Genomic DNA, 19,176 nt, shown 5'->3' with positions numbered 1-19,176 from the left:
ATGTGGTTGTATTATCAAAGAGAGTGCTGGATTGCAGGACCCAGAGCTATTTTTCATGGGTTTTATTACTTTGGGCTAGAAGTTGTCAAAAGACCTACACCTGGAATCATTAAATCTGGAGGACGAACTCTGTGTTCAAGAAGATCAGAAGTTCTCAATTTCCTTTAAATAGCAGAACCCTTTGTTAACAAATTTTGTAGTGAACTGCAATATATAATACAAAAATGGACCTGCTCTGATTGAAATTGGTGGTCGTGGGAGGGTAGGGATGAGTATCCTACTCACTTGGCCACCTAAGGTGCCAGTCTGGAAAGAAGATTTGATTAATCAAGGCAAGAACTGGGCAAGTAAACAACCAAGCCTGGACGAGTGTCCTAGCTTTCTCTTCTACACAATACCGATCTGCTTGGAATTGTGACTCCTATAAAATGAGGAGTCCCTGTCAGGGCTGTCTTACTCTGAAAACTGTTACTACCTCATGGGCGAGGCGGTCAAAGAGATACTGCTGTGTCACCACTTCGTTCCAGTTCCTATCCACCTCCTCCCCAAGGTGGGTGTCCTCGCACTCCTTCAGCTTGATCAGAGCTGTGACCTGTTAGCACCAAAAAGAGAGACCTTCAGCATGGTATCACACCAGTTCCCCCAAAACACACTTGGCCCTGTCCAGCCTGGTTTGTCATGGACCTGCTATGGTCCCTTCACTTGGGACCTGCCAGCATGATGGGGAGGGATGAAGTTAGGAAGACATTATGGTCAGGTTAAGGTGGGGCTACAAAGCTCAAAAACTGGCCAGCACTGGTGTCTGGTTGTCTTGAGGGCTTCTGTGGGCCAAGGAACAAAAGGCCAGACCAGCAGAGTCAGTCACCTGGGTGTTGAATGCGTCCTCAGTGAGGTTCTCAATCTTCTCCTCAAAGTTAGAAAGAAACTCTTCTATCTTCTTATCAACAACTTCAGAACTAAAACAAAACACCTTTAATTAAAAGTTGTCAGAGACCTGGTCTCAAGGAGTAAGCAAAGGAGGGAATTAGGGCTAAGGCATATTTCCAGGAAAGAGGCTGAAGTTTTCTTCCCAGACCTCAATCATCTGCCCTAAGCTGAAGGCGGGAAGAGAATGGGGAGGAATCCTGCTCCCCCATCTCCATGTCAGTTTCCCGGTACCCTCAGTACCGAAGCAGTGACAGCCATGCTTGACCATTCCAAAGCTGAGAACCACCAAGGCCCTGTACCTCGGTTCCAGCAGGAATGCCAGGTCAGGCACATTTGCCTTTCTGTCCTCAGGTCTGCCTGAAGAGAGAAACATTGGCAAGCCTGCACAGTGACCCCAGGACTTGAGTCAAACCCCATGGACCACTAGAACCATTCAACAGTCCCGGATCAGGCCATCTGTGAACCACCCTCCATCCCTCAGCCCCGCAGCTGTGACTAAATGCAGCAAACCGTATTTGGTCAGAGTTACCTGAGGTTTAAGAACACACCTGTATCCCCTACTCTCAACACCAAGAATAACAATAGTTGGGCCCATCTACTCACTTGTATTTGGTTGCCTGAGTCCCCACAGTGACAGAGAATCCGAGAATCCCAGACGTGTTCCTACATGTAGGGTAGACATGGTACCTACAGCCAGAGTGAAAAGTTCTGTGAGCTCAGGTGGTCACCTGGGCCCTGCCCTCAGAGGCACTAGAGATGAGTGGGAAGGGTTTCTGCACATCCTTACTGGACCTGGAGGTCCTGAAAGAGGATCCATAAATGTGAATGCATCTATTTCACTCTCAGGATAGGGTGGCCACCCACTCCTGAATTGAGGACCATAGGCTAGCCTTTTCTCTCTACTAATCTTGAAACTTAACCAAACTGAAAACCTGATCATAGTCCAAGATGCAAATTCCAGAAGTTCTGACCAGTAGGTATGAGTCTAAGGCATGGAAGGACCAAAGAGCTCTGAGAGGCTGCTCGATCAGACTATCAGATAAACCTCAGCCTGTAAAGTAAGCCCCAGACCCTTATTTGAGCTCAGTGCTCTTGCCAGCAGACTTACCCAAGGGTCTGCTTGGTTCGAAGGAAGTCAAAACAAGGCTCTTCCATATGCATCTGTAATTCAACATACTACCCATCAGCCCAACTCCTCCCAACAAAAAAAACCTCCATTTCTTCCCCCAAAAGTGTTCCATACACCCCCGAAGTCCAGCCTCCCTTACTGTCGTCTTCCTAAATCGCCCAGGTGCCCTGTCCTTGCTCATCTAAACAAGCATCTCACCTACCAATCACAGGTCTCTGACCACTCCCAAGTCCCTAGCCCCAGGCAGAAAGGCCAGGCCTCAGAGTGGGTCAGGGGCTCCTGAACACCTTGACTCTCCTTTATACAACTTACCACAAGCAGCTCCATAAGAGTGTATTCTCTCAGACTCCTGGTACCTGACTGAAAGGAGAAGTTGGTGAGACCAACTGAAAATCCAACAGCTTATGGGGTTTTTGAGTAATCTAGCTATTCTAGGCAACCATTTATTCAGGTATCCACCCCACTTTTCTCTTGCCCCGAGAGAGCTGATCATACCCTCTATTGCCATACTTTCAGCAATTTTGATTACACATCCCAGTAGACTGAAGGTCTGTGAGGACAGGAGTCATGCGCGATCATTTGTATTCTCAGCCCTAGCAGGAGTCCAGCAATCCCTGACCTGCCAGCTGCTGCCCAAAGGACCCAGAGGACACAATCTAAAATCAAGTACTAGCAGTTCAAGGTCCTGAGGAGGAGAGCAGGAAGTGTTGGGGATTAACGAAGGGTAACTGGACCTATTCCTCAGACGGAAAGGATATGAATAGGGGCTTCTGCAGCCACACACAGGGACCCAAACCAGCTGATAAAAAAAATGCCTAGGAGGCACACAGCACACTTGGAGACCACATCCGGGCTGTCCTGGAGACTGGCAGAATTATGCAGTGAGAATGGAAGAGGGCAGGAGGCCAGCAAACAAGGATGTTGCCAGTACATCCCCCAGTCAGGTTCCTGCGGGCTCCTCGGACACAGTCTCATTCCTATTCCTTCCCATCTCACCAAAGGAAGAGGCTATAAAGCCTGTGTGCCCTGTGAGCCTTGGTTAGTCAGCAAAGAGATTTCCTGTTTGCCTCTAAATGGACGGCAACAAAACCAGTCAAAACCGGGTATCAATTTCCTGTTCAAGAGGTTCCGTGTGAGGAGGGAGGGAAGTGATTCCCTGAAGGAAGCAGTTTGTAGTAGAAGCCAGGGCTAAGAGGTGATGGATTGAAAGCACAACACGGTCTCACAATATGAAACCCTGTCTAAAACTGGAGAATTACTACTTCCTCTGGGTTCTGAGCAGTCAGAAGCACTGGAAATGTGGGCAGGGCTAAGCAGGGCCAGGCCGTACCACTTATGAAGTCTGGGGCCTGGTAGTCATTTCAACCTCAAATAAGCTAAGAACCTGGAAGAAAACCCAGGTAGCTATAGCCAGAGGGAGTCAGGATCTACAGACAAGCTGGGCCTCCAGGGAAAGGCTCAGGCCCAGGGCCAAAAACACATTGAAGGACAAAGTGACAGTAAGGCCATGCAGCCCTGCCCAAAGCCCAGACCAGGGGTCTTCACAGGGCCTGACAGAGAAGGTGCTTCCTCATGTAGGGAAGCCAGGACCACAGCAGTAGCTAGCCATAGGAGCCCCAGAGTTTAGGAAGTCTGAGATCAGTCTAGACAGGCAGAGGTTCCCGTAATTCCACAAGTGAGCGGGACTAACCACTGGCTAAAGTGGGCTATGGGCCAATGGAGATCGTTGGAAAGCTCTTCCTTATTTTAAGCCTATCCCACCTCTCCAGAAAGGTGTGGAAAGAACACAGGATCTGAGGACAGAAGGAAAAAATTCAAGCCCCAGATGGTATGACCTCAGGCAAGGAAAGACTCTGGCTGTGTTTACTTTTGGCTCTTTTTCAAAACTGTCCTTTTAGCAAATGTCCTCCTGCTGCTTGGGGATGTCGGGGGAACGTGTAGGAATTTCCAGCCACACTTCAGTCTCTGTCCCTCTAAACAAGTGGTTAGGTGTTTAATGAAGCACTGTGATTGAAAAAGGATCCATTTCACTGACAGGAGCAATTTTTAAATGTAGTTACTTCAAGAGGACAAATGACCCCAAGCATAAAATCACAGAGGTAACTTCCAAAGGGCCTTGAAGGCTATAGTCACGACTCCCACGTACCCTGGACCTTCCAGCAGGCTTTAAGTGCCCAAGGTACGTAGCCATGAGGATGGCTGTGTGCAAAGGGGCCAACTGACCTGGTAGTACACAGTGACTTCAGAGTTGGCATCACCCTTGTTCAGAGCTCTCACTTTGCATAGGTGGTGGCCACTGGGCAGCTCTACCACCTGGAACTGCACAGGCATCTCCTGCTCCAGAGGCATGAAGTTCAGCTTGCTGCAAAGGAATCAGTGTGGGTCACTGAGGCAGTGCCTTTATCCTCTTACCCCGACCCTAAAAGCTGAAGAAAAGGCCAGGCCTTCCACAGTTCCTGCTAAACTGCTTTGTTTACATAACCAGCCTCAAGAAAACCCACCACAGGAAGCATCTCCAGTGTGGATTTACTAACAACTGAGTTGTGCCCTCCAGCTGGTAAGAACACATAACTCTCACAGAGAAAACTCACACCAATACTCACTCAACAACATATTTCAGGAAATCCATAGATTCCTAGGAGGCAAAAGAGAAGACAATAACTACATCAGGCTCTCTTGACATTAATTTCACACAGAACCAATTACTACCAATATTCTAATTGCTTGAGAAGCCCTGGATAGCATTAGGAAAGCAGATAGAGCCTGTCACCCTGGGCTCATTATTCACTGATTTGATATTGATTTTGTTGAATACGAAGGGGCTCTCAACTGAACAGCTCTCCTTCTGCTCTCCCTTGGCACTCTGTTTACCCAGACACTGTGACTCTTTCCCCACTGGATCAAACATAACGGTTCAGTGCATCCCACTAGGCTGTGCCCTCTACGACAACTGCAACTCTGTTTCAGAAAGCCGGGTCTATTAATAGAGAGCCTGGCATAGTGTGAGCAATAGAATAAGACTCAATACCAAGTGACCGCATCCTCTCCCCTCTAAGATTTCTGTTTCCTTACCTATGGAATGAGGGAGAAGTGGAGGGGTGAGTTCATCTCTAAAGTGGTTTCTACCTGGGGCAATTCAAGGTACTAAGTCCCCTGGACCAAAAGGACCCCTGCCTGGTATTCCCACTGTGCTCAGAGAAGCAGGCAGCTACCCCTGCTCTTCTCTATGTGGCTTGAGGCTTTTCAACTTCTTTCTGTGGGCAGGACAGAAACCAACGCTGGTTTCGGGGTTGGAGGATACAGACAGAGAGGAAGAAGGGAGGAGAGCAGCTAGTCTCAAGAGTGACCATTTACATATTCCATCCAAGGGCCAGTCCTGAGAAACTGGAAGGCCATGGAGGGAGATGGTCAACAGCCAAACAGTTTAGCGAAAGTCCCAAACAGGCACTCTGGGCTGGAAGAGGCCTCAGCTGTCACAAGGTCCCACAGACATATCCTATTCAGTATAGATCAGGACAAAGTCTTCATATGCCCCCAAAGCTACTATTGTTCCTACTCCTCCATCAACCTCCTGGTTTAAGCAAGAAAGCTGGGCAGCGTCCTAGACCCCTCCCCTCCCGCTCCCCCTCCATCCAGTCAGTCACCGAGCTCTGGCCATCGCCTACCTCATTATTTCTTAAGTGCTTCTTTTTCATTTATTTTGCCTGACCTCAGGCTTCATCAGTTTTCACTTGAACTTTTTTTTCTTTTATGGTAAAAACACAAAGTTTACCATCCTAACCATTTTTAAGTGTGCAGTTCCACAGTGTTAAGTATATTCACATTGTTGTGAAATGGAACTGCAGACCTTTTTCATCCTGCAAAACTGAAAACTCCATACCCACAAAACATCATCTCTCCTTTCTTCCCTCTCCCCAAGCCCTGGTAACCACCATTCTACTCTCTGTTTTTATTACTTTGACTACTCTAGATACCTCATATAAGTGGAATCATACTTCATGTCAACTTTTATAACAGCCTCATAACTGGTCTCTCTGGAGGTTTCTTAACAACAAAATCTTCTTTTAAAGAAGATTCTCCATTTACTACAGGATAAAGCCCAAGCTCCTTAGCTTAACACACTAGCTTGACACACAAATTTGACATCCAAGTTCCGCCTAAGTATGTGTGTGTGTGTGTGTGTGGGTGTGTGTGTGTGTAGACATCCCTCACCACTCCCCAGCTCCAACTTTAATCTCTAAATTAAACTGTAGCTTCTACACACAATCTTCAACAAATGTCACCAACAACCATATATATTTACCAAACCTATTTCACTCAAAGTCCTGTCCATTACCAGCAGTCTCCTTCAGAAGGAAGTCTGGCCCAGCATCAGAGGGGCCAGGTTCCCTTCTAAACAAACTATGACAATGCTGGCCTGCCAGAACTTCCGAGCTTCCCAGTTAGGGAAGAACTAACGCAATTCCAGAGCCCATAGCAGCATTCAGACCCAGCCAACAGCAACAGAGCACGTCACACTTACTGTACTTGTGACATTTCCTTGTACCAGGCCCTCAACAAAGAGCTGGGATTTGAACTCTTTGACGAAGCTCAGCAGAGACTCAAGGGAAAGGCCATCCATCAAAGCCCGGTATTTGTCAATCATAGACCAACGAGCATATTCCAGGATTAAAAGCCGCACATCTCTATACAAAGGGCAGAAAAAAACAAAGTTTTGTTGTAAACAATGAATCTTGAGGGCCGGCCCGGTGGCGCAGCGGTTAAGTGAGCACGTTCCGCTTCGGTGGCCTGGGGTTCGCCAGTTCGGATCCCAGGTGCGGACATGGCAACACTTGGCAAGCCATGCTGTGGCAGGGTTCCCACATATAAAGTAGAGGAAGATGGGCACGGATGTTAGCTCAGGGCCAGTCTTCCTCAGAAACAAGAGGAGGATTGGCAGATGTTAGCTCAGGGCTAATCTTCCTCAAAAAAAGAATCTTGAGGGTAAAGGAAGATTTGGTTAAGTTTCTATACATGGTATGTTTCTAAAAAGAGACAATTTCTATCACAACGTAAGAGAGGGGAATAAGGTCATAATCACCAAGAAGCACTGGAAATCGCACACACAAACTTATACAGAGATTTGTTCACTGGTGCAACTCACTCAACTGTCTCAGCTGCAAAATACAGTATTCCCATAAGGAAAGCTGCTCGATGAGTCACGCACCAATTTGAAATTCTTACTATTTTCATTTGAAATCTCTCAAGTATTTTATCAATTACTGGCGGCCACCGTTATGGATAGCTATTACTGCAGTGACAATATAGAACAGGTGGTGGCTCTAGGCCAGAATCTGACTAACCCCATCCATCGCCCCCTCCCCCCTTCCCCACACTGTTATCTGAACTTAGCAAGTTACCTAACATCTGTCACTTGATTCCTTCATTTGTAACACAAGGGAAATCATGGCTACCGTTATAGGGTTTTGGTGAGAATTAAAGAAATAAACACATATAAAGTTCTTAGATCTCACACACAACGAATATTCAATAAATAGGTGTTATTATTATTACTATACCACATTTTAATAAAGTAGTATTCACTAGTTACTGGACACACAGGGCTATTTTCACCATATCAATAGCTCTAGACGACTCTCCTTTCCAACTTGTATTTGGTTATTAGTTTTTATAACATTTTGTGATCAGATTATTGGTTATACATGTCTGACTCTTAACTGCTCCTTCCCCTGCTTTCAAATTTTGGTCATTTATGGACTCATTATAACTTTGTCAAAAGCAGGCCTCTATACAAGGTTATGCTGTTTACCATTTATAGACGCCCCAGCAAGGAGGTCAAGTAGGGGCTTGCAAGCCATATGCACAAAGGGCTGTGTGTGCTCAGAGGGGACTTTTTTCTCCCTCCCACAAAGGTTCCACCTGGTACACCAAAGGTACACCAAGGAGGAACTATTTTCTGACTCACACAAAGGTACCCTATAGACGACCGTTAGCCCCGGACCACAGAACAGGCTCTGATGAAAGGCTCAGAGGAACTGTCTTCTAGCAGAGGGTTTAAGCCTCAGTGTATCCAGACTGTCCAGACCGTCCAGAAGCCTTTGTGCTCTCTTCTGGAACCCGGACTGAATTCTGGATAGTTGCAGTTGCCAGATAAGTGGTGTGTTTAGCAATTTAACTCAGATACTTATCATGATAGGCAACACCCTAACATCACCAGTAAGCAACTCTGAGCTACAGCAAAGCCAGCACTTCTTCAACTCTTATTTACTTACAAACTTAGGGGAAAACACCCTTTTTCACACGTCTAATTAAGCATAGTAGGCTGCTTTCAGCTCTACTCACAGACGGCTACTTAAGCTGGGCTTAGACATCCTGTAGCCCTATGAACTAGGTTCCTAAACCACAGCACGATTCTAACATGTCTGAAAACTAGTGCTGAAATGATCGGCTCGTTCACCACACCTGACCTCTAGGAAGGCAAATACTTCTAGGCCTTCAAAATACAAGCTGAGCCCGCGTATACCCACTTGGCGAGGGTCTCAGGCTTGATGAGGATGTTAAAGTAGGTCTTCTTCAACTGCTCAGTTATCATCGTAAAGACAGCGGGTGTGGAACTGAACTCCGCTAAGTAGTCAATAATGAGCTGAAACAGCAGCTAAAAAGAAAAGAGAGAAGCACCCTAAGTGGAGAAGCACGGAAATGCACTGTTTTAGGGGGATAATGTTTCCCACTGGTTTAATCAGGGATGCAGCAGAGTAGCAGGCATTGTGGGGACATAAGAGAAACACTGACGACTCAAAGATTTTCAGGGGTTAAAATTCTCAATAATTGTCAAATTGAGAGCAGTGACTCTTCTTTTTTTATAAATTTCATGGATATTCTTAAACATGTTTTTCTTTCAAATGAACTTAAAAATAATTTTATTCAGCATCCTCATTGCCCCTAAATGGGACTTTATTAGAAGGATATTATATTTACATATTAATTTCAGAAGTAATGACAACTTAATATCAAGCTGTCCTATCCAGAAACAGGATGAGTCTCTCCCTTATTTAAATTTTTTTTATAATGCTTCAATAAGATTTATGTTTTCTTTAGATAGCTTCTATGCTTTTCTTATTTATTCCTAGGTATTTTATTGTTTCTCTCAATTATTATAAATGGAATATTTTTCCATCCATTTCTAACTTTTTCTTTTCCAAGTGTTTTCACTTTATTTCATTTTTTCATTTTAATGTAGCAGCCAGAACTTCTAAAATAACGTTGAATAATAGAGGTGATCGTGGGTGTCCTTGGCTTGCTCCTGACTTGAACGTTCAGCATTTTATCAGTTAACGTATTTGCTGTGACTCTTTTATAATTAAGGTTTTATTATGTTTAAGTAATTTCCCTCCATTCCTACTTATTAGGAACACCCACTCAAACTTATCAAATGAGTTTTTGGCATTTCTCACTCCATTCATATAGCGTTTCTCATTTGACCTGTGTTAGAATGATTCATGTTCATCAACTTCCTTTGCATTACTGGCACTTGGTCATGGAGAATTATTCTTTTTGTTATACTGTTAGATTTAATTTTCAAATTTTTAGAATGTTTGTATCTATATTTTATAGGTGAAACCGGTCACTAGACTTTATATATATATTTATATTCTATATCAGGTTTTAATATTAAGGCTAGGTAAGCTTCATAAAATTAAGAACCTCAAATACTTATATATGGTTTGTATTTTTAAAAAGCTCTCCAGGCAATTCCAAAACATTCCACCCAAATGAGAACCACTGTAGGAGGCTTTCCTCTGTTTGGATCTTAAGCTACATTACATTTAGGCCTTTGAAGGTTGATCAAAATAAAATATCCCATGGGGTCTCCTCCTAAGACCAATATTTGTTCTCTGGGGAGAGTGACAGGGCTGAGGGTATGAAGGAGGGCACTACACTCCTTTCTAGGGTTTTTGCTGACATATGGATGCTATCACCTCTTAGCACAGGTTTAACTTATGCCAGGTCCTTTTCTCCAGATTTTTTCTTGTGTGAACCCAGTTTAAACCTCAATATATGTTCTATCATATATAATCAAGAAATCAAGATATAAAATTTGTTGGGTACATTACATTTTACCTGGTATTTAATGATCCAACCCTCTTAGACAGCATCCCATATCATTCCTTTCCCTATTTACGAAGTTTTTAACAGGCGACACTGAAACATATTCCTTACTAAAAGATAAATTACTGACAAGATATAGACCCTTCTAAACGGCTTGTAACTCAGAAGGGAAACAACACATACACACTTGAAACAAAGGGGTAGAGTGAAGAGGAAGAGAGGACACAAACATGTGGGCTCCACTCTGTCAGGCAAAGTGCCAGGTGCTTGAAATTTGTTATTGCTGTAAGTATGAAATTAAGCTCAAACCAGTCCTGAATGCCAGAGTTGGCTGCAGAGAAAGTGACAGCAAAGGGAAGTGAAATTGAGCCTGAAGCACAGGCTGTGCTCTATGCATTTCTAGTAATTAATGAATATATGCTGCTCTTACGTGTGGCCAAAGTTAGAACAGCTGTCATCAGCAAAGAAAACATGATAATCTACGTTAATAAACATTTCTTTCTATGTGCACCACCCTACGCACAAGCCTCTGGGCTTGGTGGAATATGGGCAACAGACGTCAATATGAAATTTTAAAGCTCTCTATGAGGAAGAAAACAGAGAACTTGTACTTACAGGTAGTTTGTGGTTGAATCCTTTCACTCGAATAATTAAACCATGTTCTCCAGCTACCAGCTTATACTCCAGCTGTGCCACATCTGCTTCATATGCTGGTTCCGCAAGGTTATGGGTAAGGATATTGACAAAGATATCAAAGAGGACCACACTGAGAATATAAAATGCAAATAGCATCATTAATTGGCAAGAAGTAGACATGAACAGATTTGCTTCGATTTAGAGTAAGAAACTTCACTTTTAGAAGGATGTTAATTCACTACTCCAGAATGTAAGACTGTATACTAACTGAGTTCAAAGGTAAATACATGGCGCTGGCCCCGTGGCCGAGTGGTTAAGTTCATGCGCTCTGCTGCAGGCGGCCCAGTGTTTCGTTTGTTCGAATCCTGGGCACGGACATGGCACCGCTCATCAAACCACGCTGAGGCGGCGTCCCACATGCCACAACTAAGAATATACAACTATGTACCGGGGGGCTTTGGGGAGAAAAAGGAAAAAATAAAATCTTAAAAAAAAAAAAAAGGTAAATATAGCTTCCCCAAGACTGAGTTTCACAGGGACATTACAGAACTCTCACCTCCAGCAGTGCTCCCCAATCTTTCTCAAGTCACGCACACACAGAAAATGATATTTACACTGCACAACGGCAACGTGTAAAAGGCTTCAAAGACCTAAAGGTTCCGGTTATTCCTGCAGCCTCAGTTTTCTGACTGACAAATTAAAAATCTGAGCACAGTGGGGAGAGTAATGCATTTTCCAAAGTGAATATTAAATGTTAGTGCTGCTTGTCATTTTAAGGTTGGATTTTACAGTTTAAGTGGCAAAGGGAAAGAAGAAGGACACTAACATTTCCTGAGCACCACCTACGTTTCAGGCACATTTTAGGTTCTCTGACCTCCCACAATGCAGCTATCTACATAAATATATAAGTAATTTGCTAAGAACAAAGTATAATAGATTTCTTGAGAGTCGACAGATCTATCCGTCTTCATTACAGACTGAGAGCTAACCCAAACTTATCTCCACGGAGCTTTCTCAATCTAGTGATTCTACGACCAGCCTATACCGTCAGCTTTACGGACGGCTGCTGGAGATGGAGCAGCCACAATTCCATTTTAATGTTTAGTATTGATACACATAGTTTGTTTTGGGTACAGAAAAAATACATAAATCAGCACCATAGCTCAAATACTGATAGAGAAAATGATAGAATGATTCAGAATGAAACAATCAAAATAGGTTTTCAATAATAAAGAAAATATTTTCCAGAAAAGAGGACAGTTGCTTACTTTGCTGCAGACTTCTGTATCAAAGGTGAGATCAAATGGAAACGTATATATGCTAAAAGAAAAAAGAACATAGATAAGAAAATGTAGGCCAGAGGCCTCAAACATTTTATACATCTGCTATTTTCCCTTAATATCATGTTTCTTAAAAATTCTAAAATAAACCAGTAATCCTTAGATCCACATTACATTTTTATCTTTAACAGTCTTTAAAAAGTAATATTTACCATTTCAAACAGTGTCCAGAAGCAGACTTTAATCTGTAGGAAGACCAGGTATATAGACAGATACACAGAGAAGCCTATGAACACCCATATTTATCAAAGATTTGGTCAAGCTTTATAGAAGTATACACGTCAATAACGTCAAGGGAACACAATCCCAATGCTCACAGAAAGTTCTAGCAGAGCCTTTCTGAAGCTGAATAAACATTTAGAACATTTTTAGAAACTCTTATAAGCTATTCAAGAAAAACTGAGGAAACACCTTCCCAATAAACTCAAGTCTCCCTCAGAGCTGGAGTGCAGCTGTGCTGAAGTTAGGATATGGGTTAGACGGCAGCCAAGGACACTCAGCCTTGGATTCCAGGTGGCTCCAGTAAGTTCCTATGCTATGCATGAGCATAAGAAATAAAGAGGCAACACAGTTTGGGCTAACACATTGAAGACAAGAACTTTGAGTCTGCTTAACTGAGGACTATGCTTCCTTTATGCTGAAAAACAACTGGTAGAGAGAGGAGGATGTTTCACATTTGTAACGTTGGACTAGGCTGTCTATTGTGTCTAAGAATAACTTCCTTCAGTGTACTCTCATTCTCTCTCTTTTAGAAAATAATGGCTTAAGAAATACTACCTATTTCCTAAGATGGCCAAACAACTGGCTCTGCTTTCATTTAACTGATGGGAATATCCGAAGACAACTTCATTTTAGGCTTGAATCTGTATTTCCCGGAATCTGTAGTGTCTACAAGGATCTCTGTGACAGCACAGGAGCACAGTATGGATCTGATGGCCAAGCCTAGAAAAGGTCTTCAAATGGAAGGGGAAGCGGAGAGGCAGGGAGGTGACAGACACGGGAAAAAGCCTGCTACAAAGCTGAGAAAGATTTGTTCTACTTATTTCACTCCTTGTAGGGAGGGAAACATTTTACCTTTGGGGATTTTGAATTTGTTGTCCTTCTTATACCACAGGCAACCTTGTGGAGTATTCACAATTTTAACAGGGTATTCTGTCTCAGGGCAATCAAAAGCCTTCAACATGAAGTCCGTGGCTAACAAAAGAAAAAAAGTAATAATTCATTCAGGTATTTCAACAGGATTCTCAGCAATCTGTTCTTGGTTTCCGAAGTCTAAGCAACTTTTCTTTGTGGCAAAAATAAGCCAAATTCAAATGCTGGAGTACAATAAATTAGTAGAACAATACTGAAAAGGAAATTCTCTAGGCCGTGAACTACACGAACCCCGCTGGTCTGTGACTGCCCAAGAGTTGATTCTGCCCTCTCCACATTTTGCTTCCTGCCCTTTGTCAAAGACATCCGTAACTGTGAGGGGGACCCTTGGTCAGGATGATTGTACGCACCAATTTACAAATGAGTCTCTTCTTGAATGAGAATGTCTTTCACTAACCCTACGGGCATTCGAAAGGTTACAAAAACAGTTCTACTTGAACAAAGTTAAACTTGTCCTTTAGGTTAATGAAAACATAAACTGTTTCATCAATATGTAGGTGAGAAATAGCTAATTTAGGAAAACAAGAATTTTTTAGTACCTGCTATATTTATTAAAAAGAACTAAGCTGGGGCTGGCCCCGTGGCCGAGTGGTTAAGTTCGCGCGCTCCGCTGCAGGCGGCCCAGTGTTTCGTTGGTTCGAATCCTGGGCACGGACATGGCACTGCTCATCAAACCATGCTGAGGCAGCGTCCCACATGCCACAACTAGGACCCACAACGAAGAATATACAACTACGTACTGGGGGGCTTTGGGGAGAAAAAGGAAAAATAAAATCTTAAAAAAAAATAAAATAAAATAAAAAATAAAAAGAACTAAGCTATTTAGATATTTAAGTTCAAGATGTGGAACTCAATTGTCTAAAACATGCCAGACTTTTTTTTTAAAGTTGTTTTTTTTCCTAATTGAGGTTAGATTCACATAACATAAAAATGACCATTTTAAAGTGAACAATTCAGGGGCATTTAGTATACTCACAATGTTGTGTCTAGTTTCTATACAGTTTCAAAATATTTTCATCACCCCAAAAGGAAACCCCCATACCCATTAAGTAGTTGCCCCCCATTATCCACTCCCTCCAGCACTGCAACCATCAATGTGTGTTCTGTCTCTATGGAGTCACCTACTCTGAATATTTCACATGAATGGAATCATACAAAACGTGAACCCTTATGTCTGGCTTCTTTCATTCAGCATAATGTTTTCAAGAGTCATCTGTGTTGCACCATGTATCAGTACCTCATTTCTTTTATGACTCAATAATACGCCACCGTATATACTATACACCATAATTTGTTTATTCATTTGTTAACTGATGGACATTTGGGCTGTTTCCAACTTTTGGCTATTGTGAATAATGCTGCTATGAACATGCATGTACACGTATTTGTTTGAGCACCTGTTTTCAGTACTTTTGAGTATATCCTAGGAGTGGAATTGCTGGGAAAAAATGGCATTCTGAGTAAATTAGTTATATACAAGTGTAACCTTTGACCCAGACCAGTGGCTTTCTCATAGTTAGAAATGTTTTCCACTGCAAGCTAGGAGACGAACAGATACACACATATATACCTATGTGGAACAAAAGTTCTTGAAATAATACCCTTTATGCAATGAAACATTTTGCTATTTCCCATTCTAATTTTTTTTAATGCTTTCACAACTCATTACACTGACGTCACAACTCATTACACTGATTTCACAATCCTCTAGTAGGTTGCAACCTGTAGTTTAAAAACATTACAGCAAGATAACGGCAATTCCTACAGAGACTGATATGAAAGGATCAGCTATGATATACAAGAAAAAGCAAAAGCTTCAGCAAGTCCCAAGATCTATGTTTAAGTCCTGTTTCCTCTCTTCACCAAGTGAATAATCTAGGACAATTCACTTTGCTTTTTTGAGCCTTGGTCTTCTCATTTGGAAAAGTAAAAAAAAACCAGTAATGCCCAACCCAGAGTATTACTTGGAAACTCAAATATGAATTCAAATGACACTTTGTAAAATGTACCATACAAAGTCCTATTTGTTTTGCTTATTACCACATGGATGAATTATGTATAATTATTGATATTTCACTGACCTATGTATTTGTTTTCAGCTGGAAGATGAAGATCTGGATTTAATTCAAAATTCGTCTTCCACAGTTCAGCCCAAGAGTTTTCAACATCTGTAGAGATGAAAAAACAACCGATCCAATAAACAATGCAATGTTCAGAATCCTGCTAATAACAAACCAGTCAACAAGGGGCCTTCACAATCAATTTTTCCTTTCTCAGGAAAACTGTGAGTGACATATCCAGGCATTCTAGACTCTTGCTATTCACAGCATGGTCTCAGTAGCATTGGTATCACCTGCGAGTTTGTTAAGACATGCAGAATCTCAGGCCCTACCCCAGAGCTACTGAATCAGAAACTGTATTTTAATAACATCTCCAGATGATACATACGTACACTGAAGTCTAAGAAGCACTTTTCTGAAACACAGTCAAAACTCTGCCCATGAACCACCAAGATAACGTGATTTTTTTCACTAGCTAATATAGATATAAACATAGCAAAAAATAATTTCCTGCAAAGTAGCATAAATAATTCTCATTTCAAAGTAAACTTATAAAAAATACATATACTTTTCCTCTAGAGGAACCATCAGACAAATTATTAAGGAATAAAAATTCCCAGGTGAGTCAGTTTTAAACGTAGAACAATTGTTAAAATATTTTACCTTCCATACTATACTGAGTCCCAAACCATTTCTCCTTGAGGTCACATTTTCCCTCATTAGCACCAGACAGTAGAACAAGATTTGCTTTTGGAGGGACTAGCTGATTAAGGGCTTCAGCAATGACCTAATAAGGAGCAGGAGGGGGGTAGGGGGTGGGGAGAGAGACAACAACAACAACTTTAACCTAATACATCTCTGTTAAAAAGGCAAAGCCACATTCCAAAATCCTAGCATCTTGATGCTCATGAAACTATTTATCTATAGTCCATAAACATCCTAATTTATAAAACTTCATTAGTCTATCAGTTGTTTCAAATATGTTTCTGGATAATACCATAAACAGTGCTTATCTCAAATCCTACACAGTAACAGTACTAGCAGTAAAAATAGCTATCATTTACTAGGCTTTTACAATGTGCTAGGTAGCGTTTAACATACATTATCTCATTTAATCCTAAAAACAACCCTAAGGTTACTCGTTTTATAGAAAATAATGTTCAGCTTCAGAGGTTAAAGGTTAAGTAATTTGCTCAGGTTAAAGATTATGTAATCTGCACAGAACAACACAGCTTGAAATAAGTGGTAAAAGTGGACTTCTAACCAAGTTTGTCCACGGTTCCAGAGACTATGCTCTTCAGTGCTGTGTATTATGCGACCTCATACCCAGGAAGCAGGGAAATGTTCCCGGCGTAGGGCCCCCTTCAACAATCCTTCCGCTACGATAAGGACTAAACACAAGATCTTGTGGGTTAAATTTAAAACCCTAACTACCATTAGACACCACTTCTTTGAGAAAAAACAATAAAAGGTGGTTCAGAAAAAAACACTTGGAGCCCTGGGCACAACCATCCTAAAGAGATGACAAGAATGTGTGGTAGCTGCTTCTTCCTTTCTCTTTCCCTGCCCTCTTTCAATAGTAGTTTTGGAACCCCCTATATCAAAGTTTCTCACCCTTGGCAACATCAACATCTTGGGCCGGATAATTCTTTGTTATGGACTGCTGTCTTCTGCATTGTAGGATGTTTAGCTGCTTCTCTGGCTGCTACCCACTAGATGCCAAGAGCACCTCCCAGCTGTGACAACCAAATGTCTCCATTTGTCCCCTGGGGGCAAAATCACCCTTGGTTGAGAACTGCTGCCTTAAATGGAACAAAATGACTTATTCCCCAGGAGTAGTGGAGGAAAGACCCTGACCAACTATTTATTTGTATGTAATAATATCTATAAATCGTATGTTTCAAGTTCAAGGAATCTCATATTTTTCTTTCTTTTTTTTTTTTCTTTTTTAAGATTTTTATTTTTCCTTTTTCTACCCAAAGCCCCCTGGTACATAGTTGCGTATTTTTAGTTGTGGGTCCTTCTATTGTGGCATGTGGGATGCCACCTCAGTATGGCTTGATGAGTGGTGCCATGTCCGTGCCCAGGATTTGAACCAGTGAAACCCTGGGCCACCTCAGTGGAGCGCGCGAACTTAACCACTCGGCCACGGGGCCAGCCTCTCATATTTTTCTTGTAAATATTTTCAAAATGATTAAAATTTAATTGTCCAGAGTCTCCAATTGAATTAAAAGGTAAGCTAAACAATTTTCTGAGTAAGCTTAGCAGTTAAAGCACATAATTGTTAGCAATCACTTTAACTCTTTTAGTAGAAGTTTTAACACTTGAAAAATAGTGACAATAGTACCCAAGAAGAGGACTTGATTTTCTCCTGATGTTAAAACATAAGCACATACAAGAATCATGTAAAATTATCCATGAAACTATTGATACTTTTCTGTTTAAACAAGCAAAAAACTTGACTAAATATAACCAAGTTTTCTCCATTCCCACAGTTCTTAAATACATCTCTACGCTTTGTCACCCTCCTCTTTCTCTAAAAATAAGTTCTAGAAATGGAAACCTCCTTACTTCTGGCTTGTATTCAAAAAGAAGCTGGTCTCCAGTGAGGAAGTCCTGCAGGGGGTAGAGCTGCATGTTTTCACACATGTTTTCCACATACTCAACTGGGTCTGTCTGTAAAGAGAAAAAATTATTTCACACCAGACACTCCCCATTATTATCCTTAATTTGCCACAAAAACCAATACTTTTTCTCTTTTTTAACAATGAAACCAAAATATTCTGAACGGATATAACCAGATAAAACTGCAGCTTAAGGATCTGATGCTCAGAATTCTAAGAAAAGTCAGCCAAAGCTACTATCTTAAAGGAGCTTAACCTAACACCCCTCCCGTCCCCCACTCTGAGCCTCACAACACACTAGGCTCTAATCACGTCACAACTTCTTCATGATAGCAATTATAACACAAAACTGCAAATGCTTAGTTACACGTCAAGTGCCCTACATGACTGTGAGGTCCCTAAAGACACGGTCTTCATCATTTTATCACTACAACACTATCAACTAAAAACTATTTGTAAGCATGAATCAAATAGATGCAGAAAGCAAAATGTGTCATTAGATAAAAGTCTGGATGTAACAAGTTACATTAATCAGTATATTACTTCAGTTTAAAACTGAAAGAGTGACCACAAGTTCTCTAACCTATGACATAGAAATGCTTTTCCAGAGGAAAGCAATTAATTTATGTAATTATTGAGCACCCAGATGCACAAAATCTTAAAACTGACGGGTTCTTCACATACCAGGAGGGTCCATTCCCACATTTTACAATGAGGAAATATAATACTCGGATTGATTAGGTGACTTGCCCAAGCTCACACAGTAAGCGACAAGCAGAGTAGACACTAGAACTCAGGCCTCCTAACGTAGCAGCAAACACTGTTTCCAAAATACCACACACGCCCAGTCCTTTACTAGACAATATGGGTTGCTCTCTCATCTCATGGAAGACAGAATAGAAGTGAAGGTTACTGCATTCAGGGAGGAGAAATGAGACAGGCATCCACCAAACTAGAGACCACAGGTATATGTTATCTACTACATTATCACATAAAAATAGAAGAAGGAAAAAGGAAAGATTCATTGTTAGTCTTTTTGCCCTACTTCAGGAACATTCCTGAATCACCAAGCTGACTAGTCACTAAAGTGCTATTATTGTTTAAAAGGACTCTTCCTACTCTGTTCTAATTTTTTTAATCAGTTATTTTCACCAGCCACTTATTTATAAGTTAACTGCTCTAATCTAATCAGGACCCTG

The 19,176-nt window shown here is 41.8% G+C and overlaps 1 protein-coding gene across 3 annotated transcripts in view; it reads right to left on the bottom strand.

The window, feature by feature from the left end:
- Positions 1–19,176, bottom strand: part of NRDC (nardilysin convertase) — a 96,258-nt gene that overhangs the window by 1,358 nt on the left and 75,724 nt on the right. For 2 of the 3 annotated variants that reach the window (XM_001491279.5, XM_070259980.1), the window contains 15 exons: positions 17,925–18,029; positions 16,017–16,140; positions 15,375–15,461; positions 13,216–13,335; positions 12,070–12,121; positions 10,781–10,931; positions 8,584–8,711; positions 6,579–6,741; positions 4,660–4,691; positions 4,280–4,418; positions 2,369–2,416; positions 2,036–2,088; positions 1,531–1,614; positions 866–956; positions 476–592 (listed from right to left, as the gene is read on the bottom strand). In XM_001491279.5, coding sequence (XP_001491329.1) covers positions 476–592; positions 866–956; positions 1,531–1,614; positions 2,036–2,088; positions 2,369–2,416; positions 4,280–4,418; positions 4,660–4,691; positions 6,579–6,741; positions 8,584–8,711; positions 10,781–10,931; positions 12,070–12,121; positions 13,216–13,335; positions 15,375–15,461; positions 16,017–16,140; positions 17,925–18,029 — 1,494 coding nt within the window. The remainder of the gene's footprint in view (positions 1–475; positions 593–865; positions 957–1,530; positions 1,615–2,035; positions 2,089–2,368; positions 2,417–4,279; positions 4,419–4,659; positions 4,692–6,578; positions 6,742–8,583; positions 8,712–10,780; positions 10,932–12,069; positions 12,122–13,215; positions 13,336–15,374; positions 15,462–16,016; positions 16,141–17,924; positions 18,030–19,176) is intronic. The other variant, XR_011436353.1, reaches the window with a different exon arrangement.

This window comes from Equus caballus, chromosome 2 (assembly GCF_041296265.1).
Source record: "Equus caballus isolate H_3958 breed thoroughbred chromosome 2, TB-T2T, whole genome shotgun sequence".
NCBI lineage: Eukaryota > Metazoa > Chordata > Mammalia > Perissodactyla > Equidae > Equus > Equus caballus.
The sequence above is the reverse complement of the archived record's forward strand: the minus strand, read 5'-3'. Positions and strand labels throughout refer to the sequence as shown.